The 27,079-nt window shown below is 39.5% G+C and overlaps 2 protein-coding genes across 5 annotated transcripts in view; one reads left to right on the plus strand and one right to left on the minus strand.

Annotated features, from left to right (window-relative positions):
- The first annotated feature begins 708 nt into the window (after positions 1-708).
- Positions 709-27,079, plus strand: part of LOC131354541 (tyrosine-protein phosphatase non-receptor type 14-like) — a 48,117-nt gene continuing 21,746 nt past the window's right edge. The window contains exons 1-3 of one of the 4 annotated variants that reach the window (XM_058392298.1): positions 709-1,132; positions 16,520-16,867; positions 23,513-23,682. In XM_058392298.1, the coding sequence (XP_058248281.1) occupies positions 16,694-16,867; positions 23,513-23,682 (344 nt within the window). In that variant the 5' untranslated portion in view covers positions 709-1,132; positions 16,520-16,693. Of the gene's footprint in view, positions 1,133-8,356; positions 8,488-13,231; positions 13,332-16,519; positions 16,868-23,512; positions 23,683-27,079 lie in introns of those variants that run through there. The other 3 variants (XM_058392300.1, XM_058392299.1, XM_058392301.1) reach the window with 3 other exon arrangements.
- Positions 17,564-19,465, minus strand: LOC131354542 (uncharacterized). Its single transcript, XM_058392303.1, has 2 exons — positions 19,314-19,465; positions 17,564-19,169 (listed from the first exon to the last, which is right to left on the minus strand). The coding sequence occupies exons 1-2, from the start codon at positions 19,391-19,393 to the stop codon at positions 18,458-18,460; spliced, it is 792 nt and encodes a 263-aa protein (XP_058248286.1). The 5' UTR covers positions 19,394-19,465; the 3' UTR covers positions 17,564-18,457.

The raw sequence follows: 27,079 nt of genomic DNA on the forward strand, positions 1-27,079 counted from the left end.
ACCACTTGAGCTACCACCACCCACTGCCCAAATCCTGGATTGGGATCCACACACACACAAACACACTGTAAAGATGTAAATCATCCTACAGCTCTTTGGACTATGGAATGAAACTGGAATACCTGGAGGAATCCAGCAAGCACGAGGACAACATGCAAACTACACACACACACACACACACAAGGTGGAGATGGGACTCGAACCCTCAACCGTGTAGGTGCAAGAAACTGGAGGTGCATTCAAACACCAACAAGCACCGGATATCACCTTTCCAAATTGGTCACCTTTCCAAGTTTGATGACGTCAGAGGTTACACTTTGTTGTTTTCCCATGCAATATATATTTTGCAGGTTGTTTGGTTTGTGCAGGTAAAGAGCTGCACCTCTCCAGGTGAAGTTAAACAGCCAGAGAGGAGCAGTCCGGTCATGCTGGGAGTTCTAAAAAAAAAAAAAAAAAAAAGGAAAAAGAGAAGAGAAGAAAAGAAAAGAAAAGAAAAGAAAAGAAAAGAAAAAAAAGGCAGCAATGGCGCCGCAGTCACTGATCCTCCTCCACCTCTTTACCTCCTCTCTGTGCGCCTCCCTCTCTCCCTCCCTCCGTTAAAACCCGCACATTCCTCACATTCCCAGCTCCTGATGTCAGAGAAGGCGGGGCCGCGCGCGCATCCCGACGTCTTCTTCCCCTTTTCCGTGAGCTTCGTGTCGCGCTGGAGTACCGTTACCGGCGAACTGCGCGTGCTTCTCCACAGAACCTCACACAACCTCACGGATTAAATAAACCTCACAGGGAATTCCGGCTCTTCTTTATGTCCTCAGTGGGGTTTTTTGGGGGGGAATCCGGTCCTGACCTGGAGGAGTTTTTCTTTTCTTTTCTTTTTTGCTTTTAGAAGTTGTGAAGCGCGAGCGCTCCTTCCACTGAGCTGACTTGGAGAGAAGTTTCCATTTCTTCTTTTTCTTCCTCCTCCTCTTCCTCTTCCTCTTCTTCTTCTTTACAGAGCGGGTTTTTGAGGATTGCGCCTTTGCTTTAATTGTTTTTTTGGCACTGAAAGGAAAGCACAAGAAAGAAAAAAGAGGAAGAAAGAAAGAAAAAGAAGCACCGAGGGGGAAAAAAGTGGGCATGTAGCGCAGACAACACGGTGAGTGTGTGTGTGTGTGTGTGTGTGTGTGTGTGTGTGTGTAGTTGACGTAAACTAAACAGAGCAGTGATGTAAAAAGAGATAAATAAATAAATAAGCGGTTGATGTCCTGTTAATGGATACAGTGTTAAAAACAAACACCTTCATGTGTCCTACTTAGGTGTAGTGTGTTAAATACTCATATACACAGCTGGATAAACACCTACTGTGTTGTTGTTGTGGTGCAGTGTTAAACAAACACTTTAATGTGCTGTATTATTTTTGTTTACTGCGTTAGTACACTCATACACTCCTGAATAAACACCTACAGTGATGCAGTGTTTAATACTCATACACTGCTGAATAAACACCTACAGTGATGCAGTGTTTAATACTCATACACTGCTGAATAAACACCTACAGTGATGCAGTGTTTAATACTCATACACTGCTGAATAAACACCTACAGTGATGCAGTGTTTAATACTCATACACTGCTGAATAAACACCTACAGTGATGCAGTGTTTAATACTCATACACTGCTGAATAAACACCTACAGTGATGCAGTGTTTAATACTCATACACTGCTGAATAAACACCTACAGTGATGCAGTGTTTAATACTCATACACTGCTGAATAAACACCTACAGTGATGCAGTGTTTAATACTCATACACTGCTGAATAAACACCTACAGTGATGCAGTGTTTAATACTCATACAGGGCTGAATAAACACCTACAGTGATGCAGTGTTTAATACTCATACAGGGCTGAATAAACACCTACAGTGATGCAGTGTTTAATACTCATACACTCCTGAATAAACACCTACAGTGATGCAGTGTTTAATACTCATACAGGGCTGAATAAACACCTACAGTGATGCAGTGTTTAATACTCATACACTCCTGAATAAACACCTACAGTGATGCAGTGTTTAGTACTCATACACTCCTGAATAAACACCTACAGTGATGCAGTGTTTAATACTCATACACTGCTGAATAAACACCTACAGTGATGCAGTGTTTAATACTCATACACTGCTGAATAAACACCTACAGTGATGCAGTGTTTAGTACTCATACACTCCTGAATAAACACCTACAGTGATGCAGTGTTTAGTACTCATACACTCCTGAATAAACACCTACAGTGATGCAGTGTTTAGTACTCATACACTCCTGAATAAACACCTACAGTGATGCAGTGTTTAGTACTCATACACTGCTGAATAAACACCTACAGTGATGCAGTGTTTAATACTCATACACTGCTGAATAAACACCTACAGTGATGCAGTGTTTAATACTCATACAGGGCTGAATAAACACCTACAGTGATGCAGTGTTTAATACTCATACACTCCTGAATAAACACCTACAGTGATGCAGTGTTTAATACTCATACACTGCTGAATAAACACCTACAGTGATGCAGTGTTTAGTACTCATACACTCATGAATAAACACCTACAGTGATGCAGTGTTTAATACTCATACACTGCTGAATAAACACCTACAGTGATGCAGTGTTTAATACTCATACACTCCTGAATAAACACCTACAGTGTTGGTTTAACTCCTCCAGTGTTGCATTTTCCTACACCGTTGAATGAACACCTGTAGTGTTGCATTTACAGATGTGATGTTTAATGAGCTTCTACAGTGTTACTTTAACCGGTATCATGTTAAATACTTATATACTGCTGAATGAACACCTACAGTGTTGTTTCAACTGATGCACGATACCTCCATGTGTAGGTATTTAGGATGAAGTGTTTAATACTCATACACTGCTGAACAAACACCTACAGTGTTGCTTTTACAGATGTGGTATTTAGAGTCTTACATTAACCGGTATGTTACGTACTTATATACTGTTGAATGAACACCTACAGTGTTGCACTGCAAGAATCACCTCAGTGTGTAGTACTCAGGTTTACAGTGTTTAATACTCATACACTGCTGAATAAACACCTACAGTGTTGGTTTAATTCCAACAGTGTTGCATTTCCCTACACTGTTGTATGAACACCTGTAGTGTTGCATTTGTGGATGAAGGGTTCCACAAATATCATGTTAAACACTTATATACTGGTGAATGAACACCTACGGTGTTGCAGTGTTAGTGTTACCTCAATATGTGTAGTACTTAAGTCTTTAATACTCATACACTGCTGAACAGACACCTACAGTTTTGCATTTTCCTACACTGTTGAATGAACACCTGTATTTACAGATGTGGTATTTAATGAGCTCCTACAGTGTTACATTAACTGGTATCATGTTAAATACTTATACACTGCTGAATGAACACCTACAGTGTTACGTTAACTGTTGCAGTGTTAAAGAATCACCTCAATGTGTAGGTACATAGGTTTACGTGTGTAATACTTATAGAGTGCTGAGCAAACACCTACAGTGTTGGTGTAAGTCACAGAATGTTGCAGTTGAACACCTATAGTGCTGGATTTACAGATGTGGTATTTAATGAGCTCCTAGAGTACTACATTAACCAGGGCCATGTTAAATACTTAGATACTGAATGAACACCTATAGGGTTGCATTTATGGGTGAAGTATTTAACAAACACCTACAGTGTTGCATTAACCGGTATCATGTTAAACACTTATATACTGTGGAATGAACACCTACGGTGTTGTATTAACTGATGCAGTGTTAAAAAAAACACCTCATTGTGTAGTACTCAGGCTTTACAGTGTTTAATACTCATACACTGCTGAACAAACACCTACAGTGTTGGTTGAACTCACACAGTGTTGCATTTGAACACCTATAGTGTTGCATTTATGAATGTAGTGTTTAACAAACCCCTACAGGGTTAGACTAACCGATACCATGTTAAACACTTATATACTGCTAAATGGGCATCTACAGTGTTGCATTAAAAAGTACAGTGTTGAACCAACACCTTCAGTGTTGCATTAAGAGATATACACAAATACCAACCATGTTGTGTTTACGGTTAGAGTGTTAGACCCTGCTGAACAAACACCTTGTGTTTATGGATATCAAGCGAACACCTACAGTGTTGCACTATTTAAGTACAGGAACTAAACTGTTGTGTTGCATTATCTAACACTGTGTAAAACAAACACCGACAGTATTGTCTAAACCGATGGTGTTGAATACACAAACAAATAAACAGATTCCTGCAGTGTTGCATTAAACGGCGCAGTATTCAATTAAGTGTTAATAGACTCATAGACTGTAGAATAAACACCTCAAACAGTGGAAGGAAACGGTGTTGAACAAACACCCGAGTGTTCTATTAAATAGCACAATATGTGGTGTTGAATTCATCAGAATTATCTCAATAAATCAAGTGTTTACTCATGTAAACAGTGTTTAATGGAAGTGTTTACTCATAAACCCACTGCATGAATATACAGGCTTTGATTTAACACTAAAGGAGAAATGGAACACTGCAACACTGAGGCTGTTTGCCTCAGTCTGGGTTTGCTTGAGTAAATACCTAGGTCTTCGTTATGAATTATTTGGTATGGTGTTTAATAGTGACTCGATAGGAGTTGATTCGACAATGTAAGGCAACATGGTTACGTCTTCTATCAATAAACCTTAATTATGTAGGAATAATGATAGTGTGTATTTAACACCCAAGCTGCAGTGTTTAAAGCTGTAGGTGTTGAGTCGACTCAACACCATCGGTACTCACATTTCAGCTCAGTGTGACAGAAATGTCTTCTGTATCATGGTGATAGATATGTCTCGTGTAATCGGAAGAATGCTCTGCCCTCCTTGTCGTCCTGTAGGTGTTTGTTCAACACCGTCAGAGCGAGTGTGACGGAAGATTCTCGTCTTTTCTTACTCTTAACGCCTGTAGCATATTCTCTCTTTCACCTGAACACGAACCCTGCATTCCTGAGGGTCTCTCTCAGGGTCCAGGGCGAGTTTAGACCTGCACACATACTCTGATGTGTGTGTGTGTGTGTAGTGTTTCAAATCAAAATATTGTGTTGCAGCAGTAGTGTGTGGAGAAGTCTCTAAGTTTATGGTTGTCGTGAAGCCATTGTGAACCTCTGTGTGTGTGTGTGTGTGTTTATGGCTCTCAGGAATCCAACCTGAGGCTGTGTCACATTCAGAACACACTGTGTGTGATTGTACCGTTTACAGCTTGTTTCATTGTGTGTTTATTTGTCTGCCTTGTGTTTTCTATGTGTGTGTGTGTGTGTGTACATACTCTTATGTGTTTGTGTGTGTCTGCAGCTTGCAGATTGCAGTTTGTCTTAGAGTGTGTGTGACTACAGCTTGTTTCACTGTGTGTTTATTCTGTCTTGTGTGTGTGTGTGTGTGTGTACATACTCTTATGTGTTTATGTGTGTCTGCAGCTTGCAGATTGCAGTTTGTCTTAGAGTGTGTGTGACTACAGCTTGTTTCACTGTGTGTTTATTCTGTCTTGTATTGTGTGTGTGTGTGTGTGTGTGTGTGCAATAGCATCCTGTAATAATGTGTATGTTTGTGTATCCTTGCAGTTTGTAGTTTGACTCTTTGTATTTTTTTACAAAGTGAGTGCACCACAGTTTGACATTTGTTTTGTGCTCTCTGTGTGTGTGTGTGTGTGTGTGTGCGCGCACCAGTTGAGACGGTATGTTTATTGCACTCGTCCTCTTGAGTCTGCCTATTCCTTCAGAGTTTCCATCGTCACACACCGTTTTGTCACACAGCAACACACAAACACACGGTGCCTGTGCACAAATGAAGCAAATGTCCAGTGCTTTGTGACTCACACACACACACACACACACACACAGACACACACACACACTCTCACACACACACACACACAATTGTTTTCTGGCATGGGCTCACATGTTCCACCTCGAAAATGGTTCTCTGGTTGTGTGTCAGAGATAAGCTTCACAATAGAAGGATGTCCTGAATGGGTACAGCTCTGTCCCCTTGCACACACACACACACACACACACTTCAATGGCTTCTAGCTTCTATTAAACACAGTACCACTTATCTCTAATTTTACCTTTTCTTTTGATTCCTTTTAAGTAGGAAAGCAAGTAGTTTGTGTGTGTGTGTGTGTGTACTCTTCTTTCTCTCTCTTTGTACTTCTCTGTGTCCCTCTCTCTCTCTCTCTCTCTCTGATGTGTGAATGGGGCATGCTGCAACCTGCATCTTGTATCACCAGGTGAAAAACATGGCAAAGGCCAATATAGCATAGCTGCTGGGGGTGTGGGCACACACACACACACACACACACACACACAAACACAAAACACAACACACGCCTACATCTGGATGAAGCTCTTTAACTCAGTGGCTCACCGCTCAAATTATACACCACACACCATATGAGACAAATACACACACTGGGAGGAGAAAAAGACCAGGAAGCAAAAAGTCACCAAGATCTATGAAGTAAGAGTTAGAGAAGGAAAGAAGGAAGAAAGGAGCAGTCTTCATAAAAAGAAGGACAGGAAGATAAACCAGAAAATTTAATAAAGGAAAAGGACAGAACAAAGGAATTACTGTAAAGGAAAACAGTGTTGAAGACAAAAAAAGAGAAGAACTGAAGAGAGAAGATTGAGACCATAAGAGTACAGTCATGGAAGAGGAAAAAAAAAAAGGACGGACCAGGAATGAAAAGAAGGAGCGAAAGATAAGTAATGAAGGAAGAGCTAGGAAAGAAGGATCACAAAGGATGAATAGTCAGGGAAGAATAAAGGAAAAAAAAACTGATGCATCAGGAATTAATAACCAGACACCACGGAAGAGCCAGGAAGGAGGGATCAGCAGGGAAGGAAGAGCCAAGAATGAAGGATGGCAAGAGAAGGAAGAGTCAGAAATAAAGGATCAGCAAAATAGAAAGAGGCAGGAATGACAGAGAAGCAAGGAAAGAGGGGCCATAAATGAAGGATTAGCAGGGTAGGAAGAGCCAGGAATGAAGGATAGGAAGAAAATAAAAAGCCAGGAATGACGGGTGAGAAGGGAAGGAAGAGTCAGGAATAAAGAACAGCAGCTAATGAAGAGCCAGGAATGAAGGATGAGAAGGAAAGGAAGAGTCAAGAACGAAGGAGCACCAGGGAAGGAAGAGCCAGGGATGAAAGATCGGCAGGGAAAGAAGGGCCAGGAATGAAGGAGCAACAGGGAAGGATTGAGCCAGGAATGAAGGATCAGTGAGGAATGATGAGCCAGGAATGAAGGATGAGAAGAAAAGGAAAGCCAGGAAAGAAGGATGAGAAGGGAAGGAAGAGTCAGGTATGAAGAATCAGCAGGGAAGGAAGAGCCAGGAATGAAGGATAAGAAGGAACGGAAGAGCCAGGAATGAAGAACAGCTACCAAGGAAGAGCCAGGAATGAAGGATCAGCATCTAAGGAAGAGCCAGGAATGAAGGAGCACCAGGGAAGGAGGAGCCAGGAATGAAGACTGAGAAGGGAAGGAAGAGTCAGGAATGAAAAACAGCAGCTAAGGTAGAGCCAGGAATGAAGGATCAGCAGGAAAAGAAGAGCTGGCAATGAAGGATCAGCGGGGATGGAAGAGCCAGGAATGGAGGGTGAGACGGGAAGGAAGAGCCAGGAACAAAGAAACAGAAAGGGACAAGCATAAAGAAGCGCGTTAGGAACGAGCTGTAAAATAGAAAGGAAGAGTCAATAACGAAAGAAAGGAAGAGCCAGGAATAAAGGAGTAGAAAGGCAGGAAAAACTTGAACTAATCAGACAGGTGGGAGGAGCTAGCAGTCAGGAGCAGATGGGAAGGAAGAAAGAACGAAGAATGAAACCAGAGTCTGTGAAGAAGGGTAGAAGAGCCAGGAAAGGTGGAAGGAGCGTGAAGGATGGAGCTCGGAAGTACACAGTGTTGAAGGTTCACGAGAAAACCGCAGCCATTGAATGCATCAGGATCTGAACTGATTAAAGTATAAATCCTGAACTTAGCATGACGTGTCAATAAAATATCGTCACTCGTTAGCGCTGAAGTTTGGTATTTTAATTCCAGTTTCCTGACGCACCGTCTCCCGCTCCGGTTACAACACACACCTGGTGCAGAGGTCGGCCTTCTCTCTCTCCATGACACAACACACACATTCAGGAGCGTGTTGCGACTCGCATCATCTCCTCTGCTGCTAAGAGCAGGGCTTTAGATCCATCAGTCAGCACTTAACTCTGCGTCTGTTTGGCTCAGTGCTCTGTCAATCATTGCTCATGCCGTGTGTGTGTGTGTGTGTAAGGGTGTGTGTGCCGAGTGACCAGGGACAACTCTGTTTACACCTGAGAGGAATCGACTGTAGAAGACTGAAGTGTTGACAAGATTCAGCTAATAATGATCCTTCTTTTGTGTGGAACATGCAAACACACAGTGCTGGGCTTTTTGGGTGGTTAGGTATGTGTGTGTGTGTGTGTAAGGATGGATGTTATTAGCATATATTCGTTGTTTGCCAAATAGTATTTAGGTATTTAATTTTTGAACACACGTACTGTGTGTGTGTGTGTGTGTGTGTGTTGTTCCAAAGCAAAATATTGTGTTACACACTGCTGGTGTGTAGAGTCTCCAAGTTTATGACTGTCAGGAATCCATCCTGAACCTGTGTGAGCTCTGTGTGACACACATGTTGTGTGATATTGTGCTAGTTAACACTTGTTTCACTGTGTGTTCTGTCTTGTACACCGGGTGTGTGTGTGTGTGTGTGTTTATGTGTGATTATGCCATTTACACCTTGTTTCTATGTTATGCTGTGTGTGAGTGTGTGCGCGTGTGTGTGTGCGTGTGTGTTTGTATGTTTATATTTGTGTGTCTGTCTGTGTGCGATATTTACAGTATGTGTGTTTAATATTTACAGTGTATTTGTTCTGTCTTGTACTGTGTATGTGTGTGTGTGTGTGATATTTGCTGTGTTTCTTCTCTCTTGTACTGTGTGCGTGTGTGTGTGTGTGATATTTACGGTGAGTTACATACAGTCTCTGTGTGTGTGTGTGTGTATGTATGCTTGATTGCGCTATTTACACCTTGTTTCTATGTTATGGTGTGTGTGTGTGAGAGAGAGAGAGAGAGAGAGAGAGAGGAGGAGAGAGAGAGATATTGTGTTATTTAAAATTTGTTTCACTGTGTGTTGTTTTGTCTTGTACTTTGTGTGTGTGTGTGCACGTGTATGCTTGATTGTGCCAATTACACCTTGTTTCTGTGTGTGTGTGTGTGTGTGAAAGAGAGAGAGAATTAATTAGTATTATTAAGCAAAACATTCATAGATTAAAAGGGATTTTCATCTCAGGTGTGTGTGTGTGTGTGTGAGACAAAGAGAGAGAGAAGGGGAGGAGAATGAAAAGAAAAACAGAGGCATGGGATCTTCACATGCTCGGTGTTTGTCTTATCCCACACACTCTTTACCTTCTCCATCTGCAGTGTGCTGATAACACACACACACACACACCAGCGTTCCATTACAGATTTGTTTCCTTTATTTAATCAGGTGCTCCACATTCGCTTTTTTTTCCTCACGTCATTTCTTTTCCATTTCTTGTCTCAGCCCCCCCCCCCTCCCCCTCTCCCCTTACTGTGAAGATTGTTCTGCCTCTAGAGTAGTTCAGCAGGGTATGGTTTAGTCTTGAGATTTGAGATTTGAGAGATTCTAAAACATCATCAATGACATGGAAATTTCTGGAATCTCGATATGTATTAAACTTCTATTTAAGTCTCTTGTATCCACATCATATTATTCCCCCCGGATGTGATAAGTATCTGGGGCAATGTATTAATTATCTGCAAAAGAGTCATTTATATATCAAAGATTCTATAACTCCGCCCACATTTAAACTAATTTGCATATTCCAGGAACATATTCCCACTCAAAAGGCATCAAAGAAGCTGAATTTTAGCGAGTCAGAAACCTCGAGGCACTGGAGTAGCACGATTCTAGCACGTTCTCCGCGCCGGATTTGATGCTAGCTAGCTTTAAAGTTACTTTAAAGGCTTTATAAGGCGATATTAGCTCATGAGCCGTGAGCCTTCTTGCTCAGAGCTCGATGTGCCAGATGTGTAAACTCTCGTTATTTAGCTTTTGGTAAAATGTCTAGGTTTTATAACAACAAATTAGCAAATTTACATATCTACATATTACTAAGAAAATATTTTATATGAATAATAATAAACAAAATATTTTTATATGAATAATAATAAACATAATATTTTCATTTCAATAATAATGGAAAAATATTTTAAATGAATAATAATAAATAAAATATTTTTATATGCATAATAATAGATAAAATATTTTATATGAATAATAATAAATAAAACATTTGTATATGAATAATAATAAATTATATACATATATATAATTATATACATACATACATATATATATATATATATATATATATATATATATATATATATATATATTCATTTTATTTTTTTATTATTAATAATAATACTAATGAATAAATAATATTTTATATTTATAATAATTCGAATTTATTTTATTTACTTACAGATTTGGCACAAGTTATGATTTGTTGGAAACTTATTTTATACATCCTTATTTAGGTGAGAATTTGTATTATTTTTATTATTATTTGAGAATATAAGAATGACATTTTAAAGCAAAACGCAAAAATCCAGCCTCGGGATGCTTTCACACAATATTATTAGATCCAACGTGAGTGTAACAGTTTAATCCATTAATGCATCACAATTCTTTCTTATATACAGTGAAGTAGGTTATTTCCCAGATGTGATCATTGTCCATGACACATCTGTATCATCTCTAGGATGATTCTGATGTTGAAAAATTGGCCGTGATTTTATTTGGTTTTGGTGAATAAAAAAAAAAAATCAAGGAGGATGTCAAGGTTCAAGAACACCTTCAAGATCTCTCTGATCCACAAATCCCGGTGTGTGAGAATGAAAGCATCCACGCCTGTGATACACACACTACTCACTTCCTCTCAGATACACAGAGCAAGTGATATTTCCCAAGAAACCTGACTGTAGATGTAAAGCAACAGGAAGAGTGTTCAGTTCTCGGTCTGATAAAAGCACCTAACTTCTGAAAACTAGAAGAAAAAAATCTAGAATTGGCATTAATACAAACCAGTTCTGTGTGACTGAACAGAGTAAAATGAACATGATCCTTTTTCCTACATTCTATATGATTTGAGTACATAGTTCCAAATCCCTGAATAAAAGCAAACACTGAGCTCCCAATCAAACCAGTAACAGACACATCACCTACTGTGTTCCACCATGCATATGTTTAAGCTCCTGAATAGATAGATAGATAGATGGATAGACGGATAGATAGATAGATAGATAGATAGATAGATAGATAGATAGATAGATAGATAGATAGATATACAGACAGTTAGATAGAGAGAGAGAGAGAGAGAGAGAGACAGACAGACAGACAGACAGACAGACAGACAGACAGACAGATAGATAGATAGATAGATAGATAGATAGATAGATAGATAGATAGATAGTTGTAATCTATGAATTAGCAATATGCTAATATTAGCAAAATCTAGCAGAATGTACAGGGTGAAATATAACAGTTTATTTAAGCTATGAATTCTATACCTAATAAACTATATCTAAGATTTTTTTCTGAAATCTGACCGATCCCTCATTCCTGTTTTTCAGTGAAGAAGCGTAAATAGATTAACAGTTTTTTCTTTCTTTAGGTTTCTGAAAGATACGCTCCGTTCTCCCACTTTCCTCGTACTCGTGCTGTCGTTAGCTTCATCTAGTTTATGTTCTGTCTGTTCTGTTTATGTTCTCTCCGTTCTCTCCGTTCTCTCTCTCTCTCTCTATTTTATCTTGTTTCTTTCTGTTCTGTCTGCAGTCTAATAAATGTTTTAATTCTTTAAAGTCTTTTCTATCTGATGGCCATTGTTTTTTATTTATCTGTCTGGATTTTATCTCATTTTCAGGATTCTGTTTTGTCTTCTCAGTTTTATCATTTATTTATTTTTTGTTCTTCTTCTTTTTTTTTTCTTTTTTTTTTTTTTAACGATGGGCCATCAGCCGGGTTTAAAGCAGTCGATGTGCCAGAATTTGTTTTGTGCTGATAGCAGGACACACTAATTCTCTCCTCCAGCCATCTCTGGCTCCAGCGTAGAGCACCTAGTATGGGCTAAGGCGTGTGTGTGTGTGTGTGTGTGTTATGCCAGGTTCATTTGTAGTCTTTTTTGGTTGGAAGCCAGTTTAAAGATTCCTAAAGTGAAATCAATGTGTGTTATCTGTGTTAGTCATCCAAACAGCCTGGGGGCTTTGCAATGTGTGTGTGTGTGTGTGTGTAAGAGAGAGAGAGATTTCATATTCTTGCCATAACAAAAAGTCATGGATGTAGTCAAGATCGAAAACTTAGTGGATGCTAATGAAAAGGAAATAAAAATAAAGTTATTTCCATGATGGAGGGAATTTGTGGTTTATTCCTCCTATATCACAGTTTAAAATGATTAATCTTCGACGTTGTCATACTTTTTATTCGTTTATCGTGCCTTTGAAAAGGCTAAGAGACAGGTTGGTTCCTGTTATCATGTACGTTATAGCAGCTATAAATAATCAGCGCTCTCGATCACTAAACTTTCCTTTGATTTTCCTTATAAATCGTAGCTTGTCGTGTTGTGAAGCATCCCGAAATTCATTAGAAAACTTACTGATATCTAACAGACTTGTTGCCATGGCAATGATAGCGGGAATGTAATCTGTTTGCTATTAGCATTAGATTATACAGAGAGTTCATTCTACATGCTGTGAATAAGTTTGACATGTAATTGAAAATTAATCAAACTGCTGTGGTAGGAAATATGCTACAATGTTTAGCATGATAAACACGGTGGCTACACACACACACACACACACTGTAACCATCCTACAGTGTAGGAGTTCAGACATGAACAGCAGGTGTGAACTCAATTGCACCATTGAAGTTTGTGTGTGTGTGTGTGTGTGTGTGGCAGCGCCTTTTTATCTAAGCCTTCTGTGTAGATGAGACGACAAAAAAAAAATGTAGAAACAAGATGCTCTCTGTTCTGCAGAAATTCTTACACGATCCCACAATATCCATCTGGAAGAACAGATTGTGTGTGTGTGTGTGTGTCTCTGGAAATCAGATGCATGTCTTTTTTTCCCCCTTTCAAGGGCCAAAATCTGATATCTTGGCACCATCAGTCACAGTAATTCTGCACATATACAGTAGCAAACAGTGAAAACCTCTAGAAACGTCCGTAAGTATCATTCCTATATGCCAAATTTGCATTGTTTTTAATTGATTATTTACCGAATTAATTTTAGTTCAAATAAATTGTGATACATGAAAAGCTAACTACATAAATGTGTTCGAGTAAGATAGAAAAAAGTCTTTGATTTTACAGACTGTATAATAACGGTGTCAAAGGTCAAAGTCCTTATTAAATTTAATGTAAGGGTTATATATATATATATTTTTAAACATTTTATGGACTAAACCATGCATGAATGAGTGCTATTTTCATACATTGTCCTCTTGACATCTCTGTAAATTTGAACGTTCATTTTCTTGGTTAAATTCATAGACATGCTGTCAGCAGACAGTCTCGCGTATTATAACCTTGGTTCAGTCTAATTAGGCATGTTTGGATGTGTAGTGTGCCTCTCGGTTGGCACGTCTGGTTATTTTGTAGTGGAAACTACAGTAAATGCTCATACCATATTTAATTATTGTTTTGAATATGATTATAGGTTTGTTTTGGTATGCTTTGTGCAGGAGAAAAAGTCAGTGTCGTGTGTAATCATGTGTTAATGGCTTGGCTTTCTAGACACAGTTGGAAACCCAGAAACTCATGACCTTTGTTAGGGTGTCTGTGTGTGTGTGTGTGTATGGCTCTTGCTCTATTTCTACGCTATGTTTTCTGAACCACAAAATTACAAAGTTCCAAGTCACTTACTGTTTATATGCGCTTCAAATAGCCTGGTTCTGGTACCAGAGCGTTGAGAAACCATTGTGGTTAGCTTCGGCTGTGTAAAAGGGCAGCTCCATTGTTTTGCTCATTTTCTCCCTGCCGCAGCAAAACAAGACCCGTCGAGGTCAGCTAAACATGGCACCAAGAGCTGTCTAAACCTCAGCTAGCCTCTTTTGCCCAGACCTCTGTTTGTGTGAGAATGTGGGTGCAAAATGAATGTGTTGGGTTAGGTAGCAGAAAAAGGACATGGTTGTGCAGAGCACTATAATAGCTCCGGCTATCTTTTAAACAACCACTGATGTGAAAGGCAGCCATACAGATGTTCTCTGAGAAAATCATATGGATAGGGAGTTTGCCTGCTGTCCTGGTTTATGGAGGTCTGAGCAAGTCAAGGGGTAAGGAAGAGGTCCTGGCCTTTCAAGCTGGCTTGAAGAAGGAATTGAGTGTAAGGAACTCGCTTAAAATGAGACAGTGTGTAAGGGAGCTGGTCTGCATCCTGGATGGAGGATACTGAGTGAGTCCTGGAGTAGGGAGCTTGATCGATGGAAGAGCTGAGGTAAGGAGTTCTCTCCGCACTTGTCCCAGGATAGGAAGCTACATTTAAATGATCTCTATGAAGTCTTCTTTGTGTATTTGGAAAACATTTTATGGGTTTTATGAGACCACTGAGTTTCTAAGAATTCAAAGCAAGGGGTAGGGTGGGCTTGAGCTAACCTGACCTAAACAATCTTGGGGTAGAGATTTCACTTCCATTCAAGTTCCTGGGTAGTGGACTTTCTTGGCATGAGGCCAGGGTAAGTCTGGGGTTAGGGAGCCCACACCTAACATCCCGAATTCTGAGGAAGACCTGTATTATGGATCTTATCTGCTGTGAGCTTTGGAGTAAGAACTTCTACTGGTGCATATTATTGAGTAGATACAGTATCATACCTGGAACAAGTCCAGACTTAAGGTACCAACTTGGATCAACAACTCCTGGAGAAAGGAACATACCTGTAGCAAGTCCTGAGGAACGCAGCTTACTTGAAGCAAGTAGGTAGGGTGGTTCGCTTAAGTCCTGGTATTGGGATCACCAGAATCCTTGGAAAGGGAGAGACATGCTTGAGCTAACCTGGCCTAAACAATCTTGGGGTAGAGATTTCTCTTCCATTCAAGTTCCTGGGTAGTGGGCTTACTAGGCATGATGACCAGGGCAACTTACTTCTGGTGTAGTGTGAAAGCCTTGTAATGACTGATCTATAGGACCCAGTGAGTGTGTTCTCAGTGTTCAGTGAGTGTTGGGTAGAGAACCCTTTGTCTGGGGTTAGTGAGCCCATACCTAACATGCTGAATTCTGAGGAAGACCTGTATTATGGATCTTATCTGCTGTAGGAAGTTCTACAGGTGCATATTATTGCATAGATACAGTATCATACCTGGAGCAAGTCCAGACTTAAGGTACCAACTTGAAACAACATCTCCTGGGTTAAAGGAACATACCTGTAGCAAGTCCTGAGGAAAGTAAACCCTCAGGTTGCTCGGAGCTAGTCTGGGGGTTGCTTTTTAAAAGAAAACCCTAGGGTAACAAGCTTGGTGCCTGGAGCAAGTGTTTAGGATAAGAAGATTGCCCGGAGTCTGATTAATACCTGATATTGCTGTATTGCTGTTACATTCCTTGTCTTATGTTCCTGTTTTGCTACACACAGACATACACAAAGTTCCCTTGGGCACTCTAGTATCAGGGGTGCTATGTTATTCCAGGGAAAGAAGAGAGTGGAATCTGGGCTGAGATCCAGGCTGCCTATCTGCACCCCACCACTACCACCCAAACAAGCGCTGACACATTCTTCTTTCTTCTCTTCTCTTCTCTTCTCTTCTCTTCTCTTCTCTTCTCTTCTCTTCTCTTCTCTTCTCTTCTCTTCTCTTCTCTTCTCTTCTCTTCTCTTCTCTTCTCTTCTCTTCTCTTCTCTTCTCTTCTCTTAGAGCTTTGAACCAACCTTGGGTGGTATCCCACTTGTAAGAGGACTTCGTAAACCTATGCAAAATATTTCTGCAATGCTTTATGCGTGGAACCAAATATGAACAGACAAGTGATAGACGGAATGAAGGGAAACAGGGAGACAGAGAGAGGGGCTGCAAGGTTGTGGGGTGAAGTTTTGTCTTTAGAAACAGTATACATGTGCCCCACTTCAAAGGGGCCTTCAGCTTGCCTGTTTTATGTGTTGTACATCAAAAGATGTGAAGTGAGTGAAGGAGAGACAGACAGAGAGAGAGAGAGAGAGCAAAGTGTAATGATTCAGAAGTTTTTTGAAAGTACATAGTTATATTTTTTAGTTTTATTTAGCCACATATGTGGTGTTATTGATCATTGCTGATTACCTGGCCTTAAATTGAGCCTTAACTTGTGTGGGAAACCAGACGCTAATATTTTGTTTATAGTTTGTTTTTTTAACTGCGCATACTCTAACATTGTGCCTACTCATGTCTCTCTGCAGATCCCAGGATCCCACTTCCTGTCCACCCCTCAGCTTGCTCTCGGAATGGGACTGCACCTCCCCAGAGTGCACTTCTTCACTGGGGGGTGTGGCCATCCCTGGGCAAAACAGACAGCATAGACCACCTGCAGTATTCTTTTGACCCCTGTGACCTTGGTGTGACCCTGTCCAGCCATGCCTTTCGGGCTGAAACTGCCTCGTACGAGGCGCTACAACGTGCTGAGCAAGAACTGCTTCGTGATTCGGATCCAACTGCTGGACAATCACATGATCGAGTGCACACTGTCCATCGAGGGGACTGGCCAAGAGTGTTTAGAAGCAGTCGCTCAGCGTCTCGAATTGAGAGAGGTGAGAAATCTCTGTCAAATTCAAACCCCACAGTCATAATTTGCTACACAATCAGTACAGTAACACAACCTGTAAAATTCTAATCCAATTCCTGGAGTACAATCAGTCCAGTTCCTATACTTGGGTAAAGTTGCAAGAACACTTGCTAGGCTGATGTGAAATAAGTATACCAAGCACAAGCAACTAATATTCATTCATCCATTCATTCATCATCAGTAAGTGCTTTATCTTGGTCAGGACTCCAGTGGCTCTGGATCCCATTCAGGGAACACTGGGTGCAAGACAGGAATACACCCCAGCTTGGATACCAGTCCATTGCAGAACAATATGTACACCCATTTGCCCATGCATTTATATCTAGGGGCAAATTACTATAGCCATTTGACCTACCATCATGGTTTTGGGAGATGGGAAGAACCTGAAGAACCTGGAGGCAACCTACTAGAACATGTAAAGATTCAGATAGTAACCCGAGCTTGAACCGGATCAAACCGGTGACCCTGGAGCTGTTAGGAAGAAGTGTAGTCTTTCAGCTAGCACATAGTTATGGCTAATTTCATTTAGTTAGCTAGTACTTAAAATATAAAGGTGTAGTGGAAGTGTAAACAAAACAAATCAATCAGAGGAATCAACATCTCTCTCAGATCGGTGGTAAAATAGGTTTAAAATAGACTGAAATTGACAACAATGAAACAATTATATAGATTTTAATCTTTTGTTATCATATACTTTGGTAATTTCCTAGCATGTAGTATCATTTTTTTCCATGTTTCCTTGGAATAAACAAATATTACCCAATCAATAAAGAAATGTATTATAAATGTTTACAGAAATATTTTTTGTGAAATAAAGCCTTAAAGGTGAAGGTGTAGTTGGTGCTCTGCATTGACCCTACATATCATTTTACGCCGGTTGTTTTTTGGAGCTCAGCTTGTGTAACAAAACTTGTTAAAATAGTGTGTTTCTTGGTTAGCTTCAGTGCCTTTGATCATGACTTGTCGCTCAGGGTTGCCCAAGCAGAGCAGCTCAAATTTCCTTTAACTTTCGAGGACTGCTTACATTTTTGTCCACGTGTGCAATCAGTGCGCTCATCATTTAAGTTAATATAAATATTTCTGCCATATATATATATACACTATATTGCCAAAAGTATTCGCTCACCCATCCAAATAATCAGAATCAGGTGTTCCAATCACTTCCATGGCCACAGGTGTATAAAATCAAGCACGTAGGCATGCAGACTGTTTTTACAAACATTTGTGAAAGAATGGGTCGCTCTCAGGAGCTCAGTGAATTCCAGCGTGGAACTGTGATAGAATGCCACCTGTGCAACAAATCCAGTCATGAAATTTCCTCGCTCCTAAATATTCCACAGTCAACTGTCAGCTGTATTATAAGAACGTGGAAGTGTTTGGGAACGACAGCAACTCAGCCACGAAGTGGTAGGCCACGTAAACTGATGGAGCGGGGTCAGCAGATGCTGAGGCGCCTAGTGCGAAGAGGTCGCCAACTTTCTGCAGAGTCAATCGCTACAGACCTCCAAACTTCATGTGGCCTTCAGATTAGCTCAAGAACAGTGCGCAGAGAGCTTCATGGAATGGGTTTCCATGGCCGAGCAGCTGCATCCAAGCCATACATCACCAAGTGCAATGCAAAGTGTCGGATGCAGTGGTGTAAAGCACGCCGCCACTGGACTCTAGAGCAGTGGAGACGCGTTCTCTGGAGTGATGAATTGCGCTTCTCCATCTGGCAATCTGATGGACGAGTCTGGGTTTGGCGGTTGCCAGGAGAACGGTACTTGTCTGTCTGCATTGTGCGAAGTGTAAAGTTTGGTGGAGGGGGGATTATGGTGTGGGGTTGTTTTTCAGGAGCTGGGCTTGGCCCCTTAGTTCCAGTGAAAGGAACTCTGAATGCTTCAGCATACCAAGACATTTTGGACAATTCCATGCTCCCAACTTTGTGGGAACAGTTTGGAGCTGGCCCTTTCCTCTTCCAACATGACTGTGCACCAGTGCACAAAGCAAGGTCCATAAAGACATGGATGACAGAGTCTGGTGTGGATGAACTTGACTGGTCTGCACAGAGTCCTGACCTCAATCCGAGAGAACACCTTTGGGATGAATTAGAGCGGAGACTGAGAGCCAGACCTTCTCGTCCAACATCAGTGTGTGACCTCACAAATGCGCTTCTGGAAGAATGGTCAAACATTCCCATAAACACACTCCTAAACCTTGTGGACAGCCTTCCCAGAAGAGCTGAAGCTGTTATAGCTGCAAAGGGTGGACCGACGTCATATTGAACCCTATGGATTAGGAATGGGATGTCACTTAAGTTCATATGTGAGTCAAGGCAGGTGAGCGAATACTTTTGGCAATATAGTGTATATATACTGTATGTGTAGGTGTGGGTTTAGGTGTAGGTGTGCACTCTGAGAGCATATTTCCACCTTGTTGTGAAATTTCTCAGTCTTTCTGAAAGTCGTAAGTCTGCAGTTATTTGACGTTTCCTTGTCCTCTCCCACGGCATCACTGGCCAAATGACCTCCGCTGACCCGAAACATTTATAAAGCACTCACACACACTTACATACACATATCCCCCACTCACACACACATGTACAAAACAACCTATTTAATATATATATATATATATATATATATATATATATATATATATATATATATATATATATATATATATATATATATTTCAGTTTAACTGTATTTTATGAATTCTAATTTTAATTCAATTTATTTTTACTTATTTTACATATATTTTTAATATTTATTCTAACATTTAGATTTTTTTTTAATTTCATTTACTATCATCCTAAATTTACTTTCTAATTAGTTCATTTTTTGTTGTCGTCTTATATAATTTATATTTTATATTATATTACATACATGTTTTTACTTAATACATTTGTTGTATTTTTTTATTCGCATATCACTTCTACTTAAGGAACTTCCCCTTATATAAAAACCTTGATATAAATATCAATCCAGCTAAAAAAACATAGATTTGTTTTTGTATTTATATTTAAATTCAGTAGTATTAAACTTATATATAGGCACAATATACTGCAGTATCTATGGTATAGTTATTTCTACATTCGTTCCCATGCTAAAGACTTTCCTGTGGTTGAAATCTTTTCATCACTGTATCAGTGTTTGTTATTTACTGTTAAAATACCAAAGTTAGATTAAGGAATAGGAGTAAAGAAACAAACGAATTGAATTACAGACAGAATTGATGTCAGAGCTGCTGTTATAGAAAAGAAATAAACACATTCTGACCAATCAGGATCGAGAATTCAACAGTATGTGCAAATGTGGATTCAAGCTCATAGTATTCTAAAATTGACAATGTACAGATGTATAGATGCACTCACAAACTCACCTTTCACTAATTTATAACTATTTATCTTCATCTATTGCATCTTGACTGATCCTGAGTGTCAAAATACACACATTTCCCGCATTGTACAATATTGCCGCACGTAATCTCGTCAGTAAATTTGCCATAACATGTTCCCACACTTGTTTTTTCCCTCACAAAAGTAACCGATCACTACCCGTGCAGGAGGCAGCAGTGTAGCTGGCGGGGTAACTCTTGTTAAACTCGCTGTGATCGTTGTTCTGTGAGGGTTTTTTTTTTTTTTTGGGAGAAGCTCTCTGGCAGCCGCAAAAGACTTTGAGGAGCTGGACTGGTTTACGACTGCTTTGTGTGCCAGGAAGTGATTATGTTACTAATAGAAGGTGGAATGTTTTAAAGTTATTTTCACAATCGCTTTTTTGCTGTCATTACCTGATAGATTGCATCAGAAATTTAAAATCAGGTGTCTGAGAAAGTTTAAGGGCTACCTAGCTACTGATTTATATCAGACAGCGTTAATTTCTCAGACATTTATTAGGAGTGTAAATCCCATGACTTACGAGGATTTTGGATTGACAATTTGATTTAGAAGCTTCAGATCAATACCATCGAGAAAATATGCGGTGAAGGATAATACTGTAGAGCAAAACATATAAGAGAATAAAAAAACGGAAGAAAAATGTTAAAGATGTTTAACTCACTACTACACTAGCGTGCTAAACCGTAGCCTACAGCATTTTAATGAATCACTGGAAGGATCATTGGATTTCCAGGCGTTTATGATTCACTCATGTACACACAAATGAAAAGAAAATAAAGACGATGAAGGTGGTGTTATAACCCAGCCTCGAGTTTTATGCCCTTTTAAAAGTGTGTTAAACATAGAAGCTTAATTCCCAATGACTCGTATCAAATAAACCTTTCCAATGTGAATTAGCCATTGCTTTTTATTGCCTTTAATAGAATATGTGAGGAAATGTTTCATCAGCATTATACTGTACATAAGATTTTAGCTAGCTAGCTTCCCAGACCTCTGAGAAAATATTTTTTAATGCTTGCTTGCTAATTAGCATACACACAACTGACTGAATTTCTGTGATGTGAAGTAATATTCATACAGATTTTTCTCCTAATCTTCCGTTCAAGCTAGCTAGCCAAACAGCAGACAAAACTGAGAGAGTTCCTGAATGGAATTTAGCTATATCTAACAAAATTGACATGATTCCTGAAGTGATATTATTGCGAATGCTAGTCAGCTGTCTAATAAACACAACACAGGATTATTTAAGTGAGTTTTAGGTCAAATTCTCACTTGATTTTCGTTTTATAGTTAATCATAGCTAGCTAACTAACATACACAAAAGCAACCAGATTCTTGAGGTAATTTTTTTTGTGTAATAATTTTATTTATATAACTGTTAATGCTAGCAAACTATCTAACAAAAAGAAAACTGACAGGATTCCTGAAGGGATGTTAAAGTAATATTTATACATGTATTGTTTTCTTTTAATGATAATACAAGCTAGCTAACTAACACTAAATGCTGACTGGATTCCTGAAGTGATTGTTTTTTTATTGCTAATGCTAGCTGGCTACTTAACGCTGTTGTTCTAATTTTTATTTAACGTGTAAAAAATAACTTGATCATCAAATCCCTTGCTCTAATAGTAAAACATAAGCTTTAAAATGTTTCCTATTATTTTTATACTGTGACCTGGTTTACGAGAAACTTAAATAGAGTTGCGTTTGTGTGTTGTGTATAATTATAACAAGAAAATAATTCCGTGTGTGTGTGTGTGTGTGTGTGTGTGTGTGTTGGCTTTTTGATGACATCAGATCAAATGCAGTTAATCTGAGGTGTGTTGCCGAGCACAGGTTTTGCCTCCAGGCATCCCACACACTTACACTTTTAAACACACACACACACACACACTCTCTGCTGAACTTGTTACTGTGGTGCTGTAAAAAAAAAAAAAAAAAAAGGAGTTAACTGGATAGAACTGGATTCGGAAGCATTTAATTCTAGATTTTTATCATATTAGTAATTCAGTCATCCTGTGAACATTGTCTTCTTTTTCTTCTTCTTTTATTATTATTATTATTATTATTATTATTATTATTATTATTATTAGCCCCTTATTTTCTATTTAATTAAAAAATAATCCAGTGTAATAATTCTTAAATGATAAGATGTAAACATTTATCGATTTACCTCATGAATAAAATAATTTCTTTAATCTATGTTTATAAAAAAATGAATTTCTAAAATAGTTTACCAGTTAAATATATTTTTTAAATATTATATATGTTTTAATTACATTAAGTTAAATATTTAAACTTGACCTGGTTGTGGCTAATGGTTAAAATTGCCCTAAATATTTGTAATAAAATAATAAAATAATATAATAAAACATATATCATTTCATGCACTGTACTAACACCACAAAGTTCATTTTGGTTTATTTTATTAAGTAAGATGTCGTATTAAGCGAGTTTATTATAACTGAGGCGGTATTAAAGACTACAAGTGTTATTGTGTCAAAAAATATGAGAGCCAATCAGAGTCCAATATGCAAATACTGTATGATATGGAATGAGAATGTTTGTTTACTTTGCCATTGTCTGTCGTCAAATAATTGTGTTAGAGGATTAACAGCATCTAGCGACCTGTTAAAGTAGCAGCAACGTGAACATCTGTCGTTATAATTATCTCCCAGTTAGAGATATCTTTCGAGGTAAAATCCATGGCGCATCCCCGTCCGCTCGTGACGTGTCCGATACACCCATCGAACAGGAGCAAACATGTCCGACAGACTGGTATGCGACCTTGCACAACAGAGTGAGCCAACACATTGTTGGCAGGTGTGTTTCCCCATGCACGTCAACAGGAATCTGCAGAACTGGATCTGAGGATGGGTGAATACTTGAATAGGAAGGCTTAAGTGCTCTCTTAGAGCCACATTATGAGCGGATAATGATTAGTGTAGATAGAGATATACAGCGAAATGTAGGAGAAGGAAAGCAGGAATATGGAATGAGGTGGAGTGGATAATGTTTATATATCATAAATGAACATGCACCTTTATGACCTTGTTGCTCATTCTGAGAAAATGAAGATTTTAGGTATATTTGGGGTGGAGGGTAATTTTGTTGAAATCTGGCAACCCTGATTAATAAGGTGAATGCACTAAGGGATGCAAACATTGAAAAACATTGATGGCAAAAAGTTTGTTGCTGATTTCTCTCTCTCTCTCTCTCTCTCTCTCTCAGACACATTATTTCGGCCTGTGGTTTCACTCTAAAGCTCAGATGCAGAGGTGGGTGGAGTTGGAGAAGCCACTGAAGAAGCAGTTGGATAAATTCGGCAATGAGCCAATGCTGTACTTTGGGGTCATGTTCTACGTACCCAATGTGTCCCGCCTTGAGCAAGAGGTCACCAGGTGTGTGTGTGTGTGTCACAGAGTGTGTCACAGTGTGTGTGTGCGCACTTGTGTGTCTGAAAGTGCCTATGTAACTTTGTACGGTTTAACTGACCTCCATCTGTCTGAACATCTGTGTGTTTACTTTTCTGTGACTTTGAGTGTTCATCTCTGTCTGGGTCTGTGTGGGACTGCACATGTGTGTGTGTGTGTGTGTGTGTGTGCATGCATGTGTGTGGTTTGTTCTTTCATCCTCAGCTGGCCAGACCATCTGTGCATCTGTGGCCACACTGGTAACCTGTCTCTCCCTCTTTCTCTCTGTATTTTACTCTCTCACCCTCCTTTGCTGGGTCTCTCTCTCTCTCGCTCTCTCTCTCTCTCCTCTCCTCTCTCTCTTTGTCTGTCTGTCTGTCCATCCTTATGTCGGCCTGACTCTCTCTCTTCTTCTCTTTCCCCTCTCTCTCTCTCTCTCTCTCTCTCTGTCACTCCTCTCGCTCTCTGTCTGGTCATATGTCTGCCTGTCTCTCTCTGTCTGTCTCTTGTTCTTTCTTCTCCTTTCTATCTATCTTTCCTTTACTTGCTGCTTTACTTACTCTCTCTCTCTCTCTCTCTCTATGTCTCTGTATGTCTCTATGTCTCTGTATGTCTCTCCATCGTTGTTTGTCTTTCGTATCACTGTTTTCCTTCTCAGTCTGACTTTCTTTCGATATCTTTCTGTCTCTCTGTTCCGTTTTTCCCCTCATCTTTTTCCTCTCTACAGTCTGTCTTGGTCTCTGTCTCTCCCCCTGTTTCTTTTATTCTCTCCCCCCCTCTTTTTCCTGTGTGTGTGTTTGCTGTGAGGAGGAAAGTCTCCCCTTGTCCAGACAGCTCCCGTTTAGTTGACCTCTTCCTGTCCAAGCTCTAACTGTGTGACAAATAGCTGTCCTCTGTCTTACTGCCAGTTCATACACACACACAAAATGTACCGTCTGTGTGTGTGTGTGTGTGTGTGTGTAATGTTCTTCCAGCCATGGTGACAGACGTGCCAGCGTGTTTACTATTTACTGAGTGGTGACATTTATTCAATTATTTTATATTTTTTGGGGTCATTTTTATTCATTTCTTTACTCATTCAGTGAAACTTAAAGGTGCAATATGTAATATTTAAACATACTTCTAGGGCTTTAATATTCATATGATTTCAGAGAGATCCCACATAATAATCCCTAGCTGCATCAGCTAAATTCCCTTGGAAACCGGCTACTTCCTTTACTGCAGCCGCATGTTTACATTTTTCTGGCCCATAAATTAGCCCCGCCCCCTAGCTTGAACACATTCATCATTTTATTTAAAAGGAATTTCTTTAAGTGTATATACTTTCAACAGAGGAAAAGAGGAAATTTTGTGAATAGTCCAACTTTACAGACTGCACCTTTAACCAAAATGTGAAAATGCATATGGTATAAAATAATACTCCATCACCACAAGACACATGGGAATACAGAGGATTTAATTTTAGCTCTGGAAAGTCTGATGTAGTGTGTATTCACATGAAAACGTGTGTGTGTGTGTGTGTGTGTGTGTGTGGTGCAGGGTAGGTAGGGGTAGCACTGATTGGTATCCCAGACATCTCTGGAGGTCTGGTAGTGTGTAGGTCGTAGGGCAAAGGGGCAGGGGTCTCGAGAGGAACAATGGATGGTCTGTGTGTGTGTGTGTGTGTGTGTGTGTGTGTAAGAGAAAGAGAGAGAGAGGAGGGAACACTGCTCCCTGTGTGTTTGGGAGTCTGGCCGCTATTCAGGAGTCACACAGGAATGTTGGCATGGCCGAGTGGCGTAGGAGGACCCACATTCCACACACACACACACACACACAGTTTTTTTTGAGTATAGCACTGTTTTTAGGTAAAGGAGGGGTCCAAGCACCAGCACATTTTCATGGACACTGTGTGTTAATCTTTTATCAGGTTTATCTTGAGAAACATTTTGTTGAAGGTTTAATTAATTGTGCAGAAAAAATAAACAAATAAATAAAAAACGATTTTTGAAAGAATTCAACTATTAATTCATTTAAAAGGGAAGAAAATGACGTTTTTGCATTTACAGACTAAAAAAAATGTGACTGTCACATGACAGTTTAAAAAAAAAAAAATTTTTAGTATTATTTTTATTTTTATTATAGTTATTATTTACTTTGAGACTGACAATTGAGTCTGATTAGGAAACACCTGTTTATAGCTTCTATAAAGTAACTAAAAACACTAACTAGTTCCTGTTCCACTCTAAACAGATAAAAAAAGTATGATGCCTTTTTTAAATAAATAATAATAGTCCAATTGGTCATTGAATATTAGGATTAAACACATTAGGAAATGCTGTTGTAGGAAAATAATTAAGTCTAGGTTGGAATCTGCTTTATCCTGTCATTGAAATCTTTCTAGAACAGCATTGCCTCAAGTATTTCTTCCTTGAATACACTGAGAATTCAATAAAATGTGACGCAGTGTCTCTTTGTGCCTTTAGCTAAAAGTTAAAAGTTGAAAACATTAGACTAGACTGATCTGTCCCAGGTGACTAAAAAAACCATGAGGTGACATGTCTCACGTCTCCCTCGAACCCTTTCAAGTCATTACAGACAGCCTCCTCCATCTCAGACACTCTGCTTTAAGGTCTCTGAAAAAATTGGACTTGGAAAATTAAAAAAAAACACACACACAGGAGGCAGGTTTAAACGTCAGTGTGTGTGTGTGTGTGTGTGTGTGAGAGAGAGAGCTTGTTGATAGATTCTGTCTGCCGATGTCGTCTCGCCTCCCACTTTCCCTCTGCGGCTTCTAGGGAAAGATGTTTCTCACAACTTTTATCACGTCCCTTTCTCACATCAGTGCACACACATAAACACACACACACACTTTAAACTTCTCTGTGGGAGTTAAAACTCGGGGCGCTTTTCTAGCCCTGCTGGTTAAGCAGTCATCCGTGTCAAGAGTGCTTGTTAGCCCTGACAACATGAAAGGTCAATGTCTCACACCTGGCCTGAGTCACCATTTGTGTGTGTGTGTGTGTATAGGAGTGAAATATATGGACGTTTGAAATGAGGTGGTGAGTGTATCTGATTAATGCGAAACGCAATATGTGCTTGGCTTGACTAGTGCAGCTGTGAAAATGACCTCAAGCTGTGTGTGTGTGTGTGTGCATGTGTGTGAAGTTTACTCAATGATCTACTCACCACATGTTCAGTGAATTAGCTTCATTAACATAGAAGGGTCAAGAGAACGGCTGGTGCCAAAACTTTTTCCACATTAAACGAACGTCATGTGTTTTCACAGGTAGCATGACCGAGTCTAAATATATCACAGCGTCACGGTAACACACACACCACTGTGGGGAAACTGTGGGGTCTTTTTATGCCAAAATCTTTGTGTAGAACTTTCAAAAATGCTCAT

Source organism: Hemibagrus wyckioides, linkage group LG06 (assembly GCF_019097595.1).
Source record: "Hemibagrus wyckioides isolate EC202008001 linkage group LG06, SWU_Hwy_1.0, whole genome shotgun sequence".
NCBI classification, from domain to species: domain Eukaryota; kingdom Metazoa; phylum Chordata; class Actinopteri; order Siluriformes; family Bagridae; genus Hemibagrus; species Hemibagrus wyckioides.